At 39.2% G+C, this 13,850-nt stretch overlaps 1 protein-coding gene across 1 annotated transcript in view; it reads left to right on the top strand.

The window, feature by feature from the left end:
• The window catches only part of LOC132865813 (uncharacterized), a 116,311-nt gene that overhangs the window by 61,636 nt on the left and 40,825 nt on the right, over positions 1–13,850 (top strand). The window contains exons 9-11 of the mRNA XM_060898314.1: positions 2,998–3,361; positions 3,607–3,685; positions 3,807–4,830. Coding sequence (XP_060754297.1) covers positions 2,998–3,361; positions 3,607–3,685; positions 3,807–4,830 — 1,467 coding nt within the window. The remainder of the gene's footprint in view (positions 1–2,997; positions 3,362–3,606; positions 3,686–3,806; positions 4,831–13,850) is intronic.

Here is a 13,850-nt window from a genome sequence, read left to right as displayed (position 1 = left end):
AGTAACGGTGATTTCATAATCGCATTCGTATGTTGATAACTGGATTTTTGTTAATACCACTTCTTTTTTGTGTGTAAATGACCCTGAAGTCATTTTATGAATAAATTAATTTGTATGCAGATTGACTTCTTTCTTATGGTAAATAAATCTCTAGTTTAAAGTAAAGTGTATCATTTAAAAAAAGTGTTCTAATTTCAAGTTTGCATAAAAAAAGAATAGCAGTATTTTTGTTATTATATAAATGTATTAATGTGTGCAAATTTTATTAAGTTTGACCTGAATGAATTAGAAGTCTGAATAATAATTTTATTTTAATTTTTATTTACTATTCCATAATTTTCAAGTTACTGGGAAGAGCACAGTGCCTTGCACTGGTATTCAACCTTCTTCAGCTCTCTCCCATCTCGTAATCATACAACCTCGGACTCAAGGAACTTAACTCAGATTTTTACTATTCAATTTATGAATAAACATTTGAAAGTCTTTTTCCCCCCAGCGGTGTCATGGATGGGTCTGACTCTGACACTAATTCAAGGACCTGCTTACATCCCAATACTAGGAAACACAAACAAAGGTATGCATAGAGGTCTGTGAATCTGTGAATGCATTAACTCAGTTGGGTTTATTCTCAGATATCTTCTAACATAAAGGCTTTTCACAACTTTTTTTTTAATAAAATAGACAGAGTATCAAAAATCAATCAGGAAAAGGACAATGTGATAAACACATGCAGACACCAGACCGTAACTCATTGGACCCACCACCCAATTATCAAGGAGATAAAGAAGATGAACCCAGAAGTTTAAAGGAAGACGTCACTTCGGAAAAGTAAGAATAATAAGAATGCTGTGACATCTACTGTGTTGTATATCTAGATAGCCAGAAGCTGACTATTCTGACTGTTTGTTCATTAAATGTATAAAGTATTAACATTTATTGAATTTATATTTGTACATCTCTCTCTCTCTCGGCTAGAGATAATGAGATGAGATGAGATATTTGTACATATGTGTATACTGTCACTTATTGTGTAGCTGCAGTAAATCGTAAGCACTCTTGGACATTTGGTGGCATTAGACAGAATCAGGTTCTTGTCCAAGTGGCAACCTCTCTGTTGTGTACTGAAGTTTTTTGCCTTTTCTACTCTCTAGTCTTGAGTCTAGTTTTCTAAATTCTGTGGTCTTAAAGTGCATATCTTGGGTAAATTCAGGAGCAAGATCAATGTAATTCTCCTATTTTATATTAAACTTTGGTCAAATATCTGTAACATTCTGCATTCTCTGCAATTTTTTTACCTTGCGCAATACCAGAAAAATTAAGTTGAAATCAAGTGACTTGAGGCGAATTGGTTCGCCTCTGAAAAAACTTGGCATTTGAATTTCCCAGCAAACACTGATTTTCGTGACGTCGCATGCGGGACGCCTCCTTCTGAATCCTACGTCAGCGCTGTTTTGTTTATGAGAAAACGACCTGGTGGTTTTCTGCAAATTTCTTCAACATTATCGCGTAACTATTAAAATGGTTAACAGATGTATCGTAGGAGGGTGTAGCAACACCAATCTTGATGGGATTAGTACTCCTCGTTTTCCAAAAGACCGGACAATGAGAGAGAAATGGGAGCACTTGGTCTACACAGGCTGTGCACTGAAACCGTGCAAAGCTCGCGCAGCCTGCTGGCGCTTCCGCAGGTAACGTCACAAATCTGGCTCCAGACTCCCTTGGGATTTTTCCAGACGCATTTTGTTATTTTATTTTTTTTCTGCTGTGGACAGTTGGCCTTGTGGAAAATTACCCTACTGGATGAGTGTGTAAAGGGACATACTTTCATATTTAAAAAGAACGAAATTGGTCCAGAATATGCACTTTAAGCAATGGTGATTCCTGTATATTTGCCTATTGTCTTGCAAAGGTATTCGTCCCCCTTGGTGTTTGTCCTGTTTTGTCACGTTAGATACTGGAGGGTTAGCACCATTTGAGTTACACAACATGACTACCACTTTAAAGGTACTTTTTTGTGACACAAACAATAATTAAGATGAAAAAACAGAAATTTGGAGTGTGAATAGGTATCCCCCCCAAAAGTCGTCAGACAGGCCAAGACACATGGTCCTGACATTCCAGCTCACAAGTCACAGGGCTGGTAATTTCTTCTTCCTTGTTGTTTGGCTTGGTGTGATGTTGCAGTAAGAAATGAAACAATATTTGATGTGATGACCCTATGTTTAAAAAATAGTAGTCTCAGGGCCAGTGAGTGCAGTTTTATGTGGAAATGAGCTGTAGGTTTTACTGAGCATCTTACAGAACCAGCCACAGTTCTTCTGGACACTTTGACTGTCACACTCGCTTCTTCATTTTGCACCGAAACCCAGCAGCTTTCATTATGTTTTGTGTCTGAAACATGTCTCTTACATTATTCTACTGCTTTCTTTGCTGACATTTTTCTGTCACATTTAACTTTGTTCTGGAAAACTAATGTTTAGAATCTAAAATGTTTTTGTATTGACTCGACAATGTAGAAGTCATAAAATAAAAATCATAAAATTCATTTTAAAAAATAGAGTGCCTAAGACTTTTGCACAGTACTGTGAAAATATGAAACATAAAATAACGTGTTTTTAAATTGATACTGTTTCTAACAGACATCAGAGGAGAAGAAAGAACGAACAAACAGAGGGAGAAGAAAACATCAGTGAAAAGTTAAGGGAAACAGAAGAGGAGAACACACGACTTAAAAGACTGTTAAAGGAGATGGATAAAAAGAAAAGTGAAACAGAAGAGGAGAACACACGACTTGAGGGATTGTTAAAGGAGACGGATAAAAAGAAAACTGAAACAGAAGAGGAGAACACACGACTTGAGGGCTCGTTAAAGGAGATGGATAAAAAGAAAAGGGAAACAGAAGAGGAGAACACACGACTTAAAAGACTGTTAAAGGAGACGGATAAAAAGAAAAGTGAAACAGAAGAGGAGAACACACGACTTGAGGGATCGTTAAAGGAGATGGATAAAAAGAAAAGGGAAACAGAAGAGGAGAACACACGACTTAAGACTGTTAAAGGAGACGGATAAAAAGAAAAGTGAAACAGAAGAGGAGAACACAAGACTTGAGGGATTGTTAAAGGAGACGGATAAAAAGAAAAGTGAAACAGAAGAGGAGAACACACGACTTAGACTGTTAAAGGAGATGGATAAAAAGAAAACTGAAACAGAAGAGGAAAACACACGACTTAAAAGACTGTTAAAGGAGACGGATAAAAAGAAAAGTGAAACAGAAGAGGAGAACACACGACTTGAGGGATTGTTAAAGGAGATGGATAAAAAGAAAACTGAAATAGAAGAGGAGAACACACGATTTAAGAGGGTATTAAAGGTTATCTTACTGCGTTATAATCTAGAATTAAAATATTCACATTGCATTTTGTTTTGCCATTAAATGATAAAGGTGCTCGTTAAATGATATATAATTTCCTCTTAAATAATAACCATCATTACACTGGTTATGAGGTGTGAAGTGGCTTGTTTCTGCTGCATATCTTAATGAACTTGTAGACAAATTAATTTTGTCAATGTATTATTCCCTCAAACACAGTTTTACCTTTTTTGTAGAAAAACAATTATTTATTTGGGCTGATCTTTGTGCTGGTTTTGGTTCTACTGTGTATTGGATTGCACTTAGCTTTCAAAGGTAAACACTGATCAAACTACAGCTACTAAATATCACAATGAATTTGTCACATCAGGAATAATATACACCTTTTCTATTCACAGTATTGTTTGAACCCTACAAGTTATATTTTCTTTTTTAGGGCATGAGATAAACCACCATGAGCTTAGACTGATGTTGGTGGGGAAAACTGGAGCAGGAAAGAGCGCATCAGGAAACACCATCCTTGGTGAAAAGGCCTTTAGAGTCGAAGCGTCTCCTGCATCTGTGACTGCAAGCTGTAAAAAGAAGAACAAAATCCTGGATGGAAGAAACATCACCATAATTGACACTCCTGGAGTCATGGACACATGGTTAATATCGAACAAAACCGCCCACCATGCACATGAATGTATCTCGATGTCTTCTCTTGATCCTCATGTGTTCCTGCTGGTGATCAGACTGGGAAGATTCACGGTGGAGGAGAGCCATGCTGTGAAGTGGATTCAGGAGAACTTTGGAGAAGAAGCTCTGAAGTTCACCATAATTCTATTCACTGGTGGAGATCTGCTGGAAGGGAAACCGGTGGAGAACTTTATCAGAAATAGTTATGATCTCCAGAATCTTGTAGACACCTGTGAAGGTAGATATCATGTTTTTAACAACTATGAACAAAATAACCGCATTCAAGTCAAAGAGTTGTTTGAAAAGATAAATGCAATACTACACAAGAACATGGGCTACTTTTACATGACAGAGGTTTATCAGAAGGTCCAGAGAAGCACCAGAGAAGAGGATGAGAGGAAGAGAATTATTTTGCAAAAAGAAATCAAAACACTAGAAGAGCAGAAGAGAGCTACAATGGAGAAGCTGATCAGAAAAGAAGAGAAAATTAAATTTGAACGGCTAGCAAATGAGGTGAAAGAGGAGGTCCAGAGTCAGTGTAACAGTAAAGAGACAGAAATCAGGCAGGACGAGGAATTAAAGAGGAAAAATATGGAAGAAGAGATAAAAGCAGAGGAGAGGAGAAAGGTGAATGAGATGGCAATGAAACTGAGAGATGAGCAACATGAGAACAAAAATCTGAAGAAAGAGGTAGAATATAAATATAGTGAATTTTTCGGGTTCATGGTCTCAATGGGCGTGTTCTTAACATTTATTATTATTGTGGCTTGCTCTAAGAACAGATAATAGTTGAAGTATTGGGAGAATTTCACAAATAACCAGACCAAGGCTTAAAATGGTGTTTGTGGTATCTTTAAAACTAACAGCATTTTGATATTAAGCTCACCCATTTTCCAAGTGCAAGTTGTCTATTTTGTCAAATATGGTCTTACTAATGAAAATGAGACCATCAATGATGGTGTAGCTCAGTCCGGCCCCTTGAATATTTCACAAGGTAAAAAGCAGCAAATTTAATAATGTTGAATTGTGTCCAAGTCAGCCTTAGATGTCACCATTTGAAGTCTCTAATTTCAAAACTTTCCAGGGGAGCATGCCCCCAGACCCCCCTAACAGCTGGCCCTCCAGGCCGGGCCAAGTCTTACTGGCTGGGCTCAGGGGCGCAGATAGGATTTTTGAACTGGGGGGGACTGAGCTGTCAGCAAATGATTCCATTTTGTGTATATATATCACACACACACACACATATATACATTATATATATATGTATATATGTGTGTGTGTGTGTGTGTGTATATATATATATATATATATATATATATATATATATATATATATATATATATATATACAACCCCGATTCCAAAAAAGTTGGGACAAAGTACAAACTGTAAATAAAAACGGAATGCAATGATGTGGAAGTTTCAAAATTCCATATTTTATTCAGAATAGAACATAGATGACATATCAAATGTTTAAACTGAGAAAATGTATCATTTAAAGAGAAAAATTAGGTGATTTTAAATTTCATGACAACAACACATCTCAAAAAAGTTGGGACAAGGCCATGTTTACCACTGTGAGACATCCCCTTTTCTCTTTACAACAGTCTGTAAACGTCTGGGGACTGAGGAGACAAGTTGCTCAAGTTTAGGGATAGGAATGTTAACCCATTCTTGTCTAATGTAGGATTCTAGTTGCTCAACTGTCTTAGGTCTTTTTTGTCGTATCTTCCGTTTTATGATGCGCCAAATGTTTTCTATGGGTGAAAGATCTGGACTGCAGGCTGGCCAGTTCAGTACCTGGACCCTTCTTCTACGCAGCCATGATTTGATTTGATTTGATTTATTAAGGATCCCCATTAGCTGGTGCCTTAGCAACCAGCTAGTCTTCCTGGGGTCCGCATTAAAATAAACATACAACAATTATACAATTATAAATATAAAATGAATACACATCACATCAAGCAATGAGCAACAAATAAAATACATACATTGAGAAAACAATAACAGCATTCCAGACAACAGAAACATACAGTTTCTGATGCTGTAATTGATGCAGTATGTGGTTTGGCATTGTCATGTTGGAAAATGCAAGGTCTTCCCTGAAAGAGACATCGTCTGGATGGGAGCATATGTTGCTCTAGAACCTGGATATACCTTTCAGCATTGATGGGGTCTTTCCAGATGTGTAAACTGCCCATGCCACACACACTAATGCAACCCCATACCATCAGAGATGCAGGCTTCTGAACTGAGCGCTGATAACAACTTGGGTCGTCCTTCTCCTCTTTAGTCCGAATGACACGACGTCCCTAATTTCCATAAAGAACTTCAAATTTTGATTTGTCTGACCACAGAACAGTTTTCCACTTTGCCACAGTCCATTTTAAATGAGCCTTGGCCCAGAGAAGACATCTGCGCTTCTGGATCATGTTTAGATACGGCTTCTTCTTTGAACTATAGAGTTTTAGCTGGCAACAGCGGATGGCACGGTGAATTGTGTTCGCAGATAATGTTCTCTGGAAATATTCCTGAGCCCATTTTGTGATTTCCAATACAGAAGCATGCCTGTATGTGATGCAGTGCTGTCTAAGGGCCCGAAGATCACGGGCACCCAGTATGGTTTTCTGGCCTTGACCCTTACGCACAGAGATTCTTCCAGATTCTCTGAATCTTTTGATGATATTATGCACTGTAGATGATGATTATATGTTCAAACTCTTTGCAATTTTACACTGTCGAACTCCTTTCTGATATTGCTCCACTATTTGTCGGCGCAGAATTAGGGGGATTGGTGATCCTCTTCCCATCTTTACTTCTGAGAGCCGCTGCCACTCCAAGATGCTCTTTTTATACCCAGTCATGTTAATGACCTATTGCCAATTGACCTAATGAGCTGCAATTTGGTCCTCCAGCTGTTCCTTTTTTGTACCTTTAACTTTTCCAGCCTCTTATTGCCCCTGTCCCAACTTTTTTGAGATGTGTTGCTGTCATGAAATTTCAAATGAGCCAATATTTGGCATGAAATTTCAAAATGTCTCACTTTCGACATTTGATACGTTGTCTATGTTCTATTGTGAATACAATATCAGTTTTTGAGATTTGTAAATTATTGCATTCCGTTTTTATTTACAATTTGTACTTTGTCCAAACTTTTTTGTAATCGGGGTTGTACACACACACATACACATACACAACCGTTCAAAAGTTTGGGGTCACTTTGAAATGTCCTTATTTTTGAAAGAAAAGCACTGTTCTTTTCAATGAAGATCACTTTAAACTAATCAGAAATCCACTCTATACATTGCTAATGTGGTAAATGACTATTCTAGCTGCAAATGTCTGGTTTTTGGTGCAATATCTCCATAGGTGTATAGAGGCCCATTTCCAGCAACTCTCACTCCAGTGTTCTAATGGTACACTGTGTTTGCTCATTGCCTCAGAAGGCTAATGGATGATTAGAAAACCCTTGTACAATCATGTTAGCACAGCTGAAAACAGTTTAGCTCTTTAGAGAAGCTATAAAACTGACCTTCCTTTGAGCAGATTGAGTTTCTGGAGCATCACATTTGTGGGGTCGATTAAATGCTCAAAATGGCCAGAAAAATGTCTCGACTATATTTTCTATTCATTTTACAACTTATGGTGGGAAATAAAAGTGTGACTTTTCATGGAAAACACAAAATTGTCTGGGTGACCCCAAACTTTTGAACGGTACTGTGTATACATGTTATTTCACCTCCCTCACTGCCATCACCAGGAACTACCTGCAGGCCAAGACAATGATAACATTTTAACATAGCCTATGGAAATCCAAAGTTTACACATTATCATCACGCACAGAAATTGCAAAACTAGTTTTAAAACCACTAAGTTCCAACTGTTAAACATAGCGAGAGGCTGGGCTACATGTGTGTGTGTAAAGTGTAAACCAGTGCATCCTGACTTTCTAACTATGCCTGTGTGTTGCGTGAGCGGCAGTCAGTCAACAACTCTTCGCAAAGTTTCCTTATGAAACAATATGCTCGCTGAAATTATGGCAGGGAACGCCAGATTAAACATTAAAACTGCCTTCTGAGCACTGTATCTACAGGCTACCACCGAAAGAAGGAGGCTACCAGAAAGGCATCTCTACTCCGTACGATTTTACTTTCACTACGACATTACTTTGAACAGACTATCAAAAAATTGCAAGGTGATATGATAAAGTAAGGCACAGTTTACTTGCAGTTGTTGTTTTTTTTTAAACGATGCAATCGTTTTCTGCCTTTTGGCACCCTTCATCATGCCGTGTTGGGGTCCTGAACTAGGAGGCGCTGTCCCCGATATGCCTGTCAAACTTGTGGGTAACCATAGCAACCAAGCTCGAGCTCGCAACCTGTGCAGTCTGCGCAGTTGCAACTACGTCTGTACTGCTGTGCACCTCAATAAACCGAATGGTAATTAGTCTTTTGATTTTTCCGTGAGGTTTGCCTTATGCAAAGAAAGACAGCATCGACGTTTTTTCCTCCCTATAAGTGGGGGGGACCGAACGAGGTGAATTTAAATCTGGGTGGGACGAATCCCCCCCGTCCCCCCCTCTATCTGCGCCCGTGGCTGGGCTCCACTTCAGAAGCACAGCTCTGATATTTTTTCTGGGGAAAGCCCTGGCTATCATTTCCAGGGGTGCCAATAAGAGTGGCACATGTGTTTTTTGTTGAAAATAATTATTTATTGATGAGGGATGTTTTTTCTAAATAAATTCATTTCAATTAAAGGTTGGATTTTTCTCATTTTTTCAGCGTGAGATGAAGCGACTTCACCGAAAGGTGAATTTTTTTCTAACCCTTTTTACTGATCTTTATCAGGGGTGCCAATAATTGTGGAGATATCATTATTTTTCTGAATCAATTAAAATGTGTATGATTTATAATTATTATTTTTTGTAATAGTTAAGAATAGTTAGGTTAATTTTATTTTTTAAAATTAATGTTAATGTACACTACCGTTCAAAAGTTTGGGGTCACTTTGAAATGTCCTTATTTTTGAAAGAAAAGCACTGTTCTTTTCAATGAAGATCACTTTAAACTAATCAGAAATCCACTCTATACATTGCTAATGTGGTAAATGACTATTCTAGCTGCAAATGTCTGGTTTTTGGTGCAATATCTCCATAGGTGTATAGAGGCCCATTTCCAGCAACTCTCACTCCAGTGTTCTAATGGTACAATGTGTTTGCTCATTGCCTCAGAAGGCTAATGGATGATTAGAAAACCCTTGTACAATCATGTTAGCACAGCTGAAAACAGTTTAGCTCTTTAGAGAAGCTATAAAACTGACCTTCCTTTGAGCAGATTGAGTTTCTGGAGCATCACATTTGTGGGGTCGATTAAATGCTCAAAATGGCCAGAAAAATGTCTTGACTATATTTTCTATTCATTTTACAACTTATGGTGGTAAATAAAAGTGTGACTTTTCATGGAAAACACAAAATTGTCTGGGTGACCCCAAACTTTTGAACGGTAGTGTATTTGAAATTATTTTACTGATTAAAATGAAGTCTTTGAATGAATCAACTGTCTGAACCACTGTTACTTTGTTCAATAAAGTTGTGACCTGACAATCTTTATGATCTAAAGTCAATTTCATTTCATTTTACAGTCCTTTGACACACAACCACAATTTCTGACATTTTCATTAAAGGTGCAGTATATGACAAAACATTTCTAAAATCATCTCTCATCACTAAAAGTGAGCAAGATAAAGATGATACAATACAAATCAACTGATGTAGGTCACACGTTCAACCCAATTTTTAAAGAGTTTAAATCAATTTCAATTAAGATCTTAGAAAAAGTTGCTCTAGCCATCAAATTGTTAGAAAAAAAAAAGCAACAACTTCATATTTGGCCCAGTGGCCCAGGAGGTAGCGTTGTCAGCATCCAAAACCATCCAGCAGATGGAATAGATAAGATAAATTGCTTAATTGATAAATTGGTGGTGTAGTGGCTAGCACTGTCGCCTCACAGCATGAAGGTCCTGGGTTCAAGCCCAGCAACTGGCGAGGGCCTTTCTGTGTGGAGTTTGTATGTTCTCCCTGTGTCTGTTTCCTCCGGGTGCTCTGGTTTCCCCCACAGTCCAAAGACATGCAGGTTAGGATAATTGGTGGCTCTAAATTGACCGTAGGTGTGAATGGTTGTTTGTCTCTGTGTCAGCTCTGCGATGACCTGGCGACTCTCACCCATAGTCAGCTGGGACCCTGGAGAACAGGATAAACGGCTACAGATGATGGATGGAAGTAAATGAGTGTGTGAATTCCCACCTCACACCCACTGTTTGCCAGATAAGCTCCAAGAAATTATAAGAGAAGAGGCTAGCAAAGAAGAATTGGGACGATCAGAGAGATGAGGAAAGCAGGCGGTTATACAGAGAGATGAGACAGAAGGCAAAAAGAGCAGTAGCAAAGGCGAAAGCAGATGCATACCAGAAGTTGTAAGAAAGACTGGAGACCAAAGAAGGAGAGAAAGACCTGTACAGACTAGCTAGGCAGAGAAACAGGGAAGCGAGGGATGTACAGCAGGTAAGAGTGATGAAAGATGGAAATGTGCTGACAAACAGTGTATTAAGAAGGTGGAAAGAGTACTTTGAGGATTTATTAAATGAGGAGAATCCAAGAGAGAAAAGGTCAGATTCATTGGAGACAGCAAATCAGGAAGCAGAGTTGGTTAGTAAGGATGAGGTGGGGGCAGCCATGAAAAGAATGAAGACTGGGAAAGCAGTCGGACCAGATGGTATCCCGATTGATGCTTGGAGATGTTTGGGTGAGACAACTGTGGAGTTCCTAACGAGATTGTTGAATAAGATCCTAGAGAATGAGAAGATGCCAAATGAATGGAGAGTGTGCTTGTCCCAATATACAAGAATAAGGGAGATGTACAGTGGGGCAAAAAAGTATTTAGTCAGCCACCAATTGTGCAAGTTCTCCCACTTAAAAAGATGAGAGAGGCCTGTAATTTTCATCATAGGTACACTTCAACTATGAGAGACAGAATGGGGGGAAAGAATCCAGGAAATCACACTGTAGGATTTTTAATGAATTAATTGGTAAATTCCTTGGTAAAATAAGTATTTGGTCACCTACAAACAAGCAAGATTTCTGGCTCTCACAGACCTGTAACAACTTCTTTAAGAGGCTCCTCTGTCCTCCACTCATTAACTGTATTAATGGCACCTGTTTGAACTCATTATCAGTATAAAAGACACCTGTCCACAACCTCAAACAGTCACACTCCAAACTCCACTATGGGTAAGACCAAAGAGCTGTCAAAGGACACCAGAAACAAAATTGTAGACCTGCACGAGGTTGGGAAGACTGAATCTGCAATAGGTAAGCAGCTTGGTGTGAAGAAATCAACTGTGGGAGCAATTACTGGAAAATGGAAGACATACAAGACCACTAATAATCTCCCTCGATCTGGGGCTCCACGCAAGATCTCACCCCGTGGGATCAAAATGATCACAAGAACGGTGAGCAAAAATCCCAGAACCACACGGGGGGACCTAGTGAATGACCTGCAGAGAGCTGGGACCAAAGTAACAAAGGCTACTATCAGTAACACACTACGCTACCATGGACTCAAATCCTGCAGTGCCAGACGTGTCCCCCTGCTTAAGCCAGTACATGTCCAGGCCCGTCTGAAGTTTGCTAGAGAGCATTTGGATGATCCAGAAGAGGATTGGGAGAATGTCATATGGTCAGATGAAACCAAAACAACTTTTTGGTAAAAACTCAGCTTGTCGTGTTTGGAGGAGATAGAATGCTGAGTTGCATCCAAAGAACACCATACCTACTGTGAAGCATGGGGGTGGAAACATCATGCTTTGGGGCTGTTTTTCTGCAAAGGGACCAGGACGACTGATCTGTGTAAAGGAAAGAATGAATGGGGCCATGTATCATGAGTGAAAACCTCCTTCCATCAGCAAGGGCATTGAAGATGAAATGTGGCTGGGTCTTTCAGCATGACAATGATCCCAAACACACCGCCCGGGCAACGAAGGAGTGGCTTCGTAAGAAGCATTTCAAAGTCCTGGAGTGGCCTAGTGTTAGGGTTTTGCTGGGATTCGAACCTGGTTTGTTGGTGTGATAATCCAGCAAACCCCCACAAGGCCACCAGGGGGATGACTCAAGTGCAGAGGCGTGAGGCAGAAGTAGAAAAGTATCAAAAAGTTTTACAATATTTACAGTCCAAACAAAAATATAATCCAAAAAACGCTCAGAAGATGAAGGGAAAAATAAAATATCCAAAAGGTCAAAGTTAAATACAAAAGCAAAAAACTAGAAAAGAAAAGGCAAAATACCAATGCTCAGATGATCAAAAAACAGTAAACAAAAAGTCCAAAAAGCAAAGTGCAAAACCAAAGAGCCAACGGCAAGGAACACAGAACAGAGGTAACATAACAGCACAAAGACTCCGTGACAAGAGGACTGAACTCAGGGGTATAAATACACAAACTAAAATAGGCCACAGGTGACACTAATGAGGACTAGGCGGGGCACAAGACACATGGAAAACAACAAACATAAAACACAGAAACAGTGGCGGCCTCTAGAGGCCAAAACAAACATGACAAGAAAATGAAATAACAGCGGCCTCTAGAGGCCAAAACAGTCCCAGTCCTAACACCTAGCCAGTCTCCAGATCTCAACCCCACAGAAAATCTTTGGAGGGAGTTGAAAGTCCGTGTTGCCCAGCGACAGCCCCAAAACATCACTGCTCTAGAGGAGATCTGCATGGAGGAATGGGCCAAAATACCAGCAACAGTGTGTGAAAACCTTGTGAAGACTTACAGAAAACGTTTGACCTCTGTCATTGCCAACAAAGGGTATATAACAAAGGATTGAGATGAACTTTTGTTATTGACCAAATACTTATTTTCCACCATAATTTGCAAATAAATTCTTTAAAAATCAGACAATGTGATTTTCTAGATTTTTTTTCTCATTTTGTCTCTCATAGTCGAGGTATACCTATGATGAAAATTACAGGCCTCTCTCATCTTTTTAAGTGGGAGAACTTGCACAATTGGTGACTGACTAAATACTTTTTTGCCCCACTGTACAGATCTGCAGTAATTACAGAGGGATAAAATTGATGAGCCACACCATGAAGCTATGGGAAAAGGGTATTGGAGGCGAGAGTGAGAAGAGAGGTAGCAATCTGTGAACAGCAGTATGGGTTTATGCCAAGGAAGAGCACGTTGGATGCAATTTGTGCTTTAAGAATGCTAGAGGAGAAGTACGGGGAAGGCCAGAGAAAGCTACATTGTGTGTTTGTAGAACTGGAGAACGCATGTACTTTTATCGAAAGTTGAGAAGTTTTAGTGTAGCTACTTCTTTTATGAAGATGTTTTATTGTTGTTTTATTGAGTCTGTTTTAACCTTTTCTTTTATTTGCTGGTTTGGGTCCTGTGAAGGAAATTTAGTGAATGAACATTCCTATTCTCTGTGTTTCTGTGTCTTGAGCTCAAGTGGCCTAGTGTACTGAGAAAAGTTGTTTTTCCACATGCTGTAATCGCCTTTCTGTGGCCTTGGCTGGTGATAAGCAGGGTGTCTGAGTTCTCCCTAACCATGCATATGCCTGCACATCCCAGAGCATGCCAGGTGCACGCTTTAACAAAGCTTCATAGAAAATCTTGAGCTAATCATGTGAAGATGCAAGCAGTAAGCGAATGCCTTTAGAGTACAATAGATAACAGTCACTACAATACAACTCAGACTGCGCGTACTCTCGGCATCACTGAAGTGGTGTCTTCTTCTCTTCTTC

The sequence above is a fragment of the Neoarius graeffei genome, chromosome 18 (genome assembly GCF_027579695.1).
Source record: "Neoarius graeffei isolate fNeoGra1 chromosome 18, fNeoGra1.pri, whole genome shotgun sequence".
Taxonomy (NCBI): domain Eukaryota; kingdom Metazoa; phylum Chordata; class Actinopteri; order Siluriformes; family Ariidae; genus Neoarius; species Neoarius graeffei.
The sequence above is the reverse complement of the archived record's forward strand: the minus strand, read 5'-3'. Positions and strand labels throughout refer to the sequence as shown.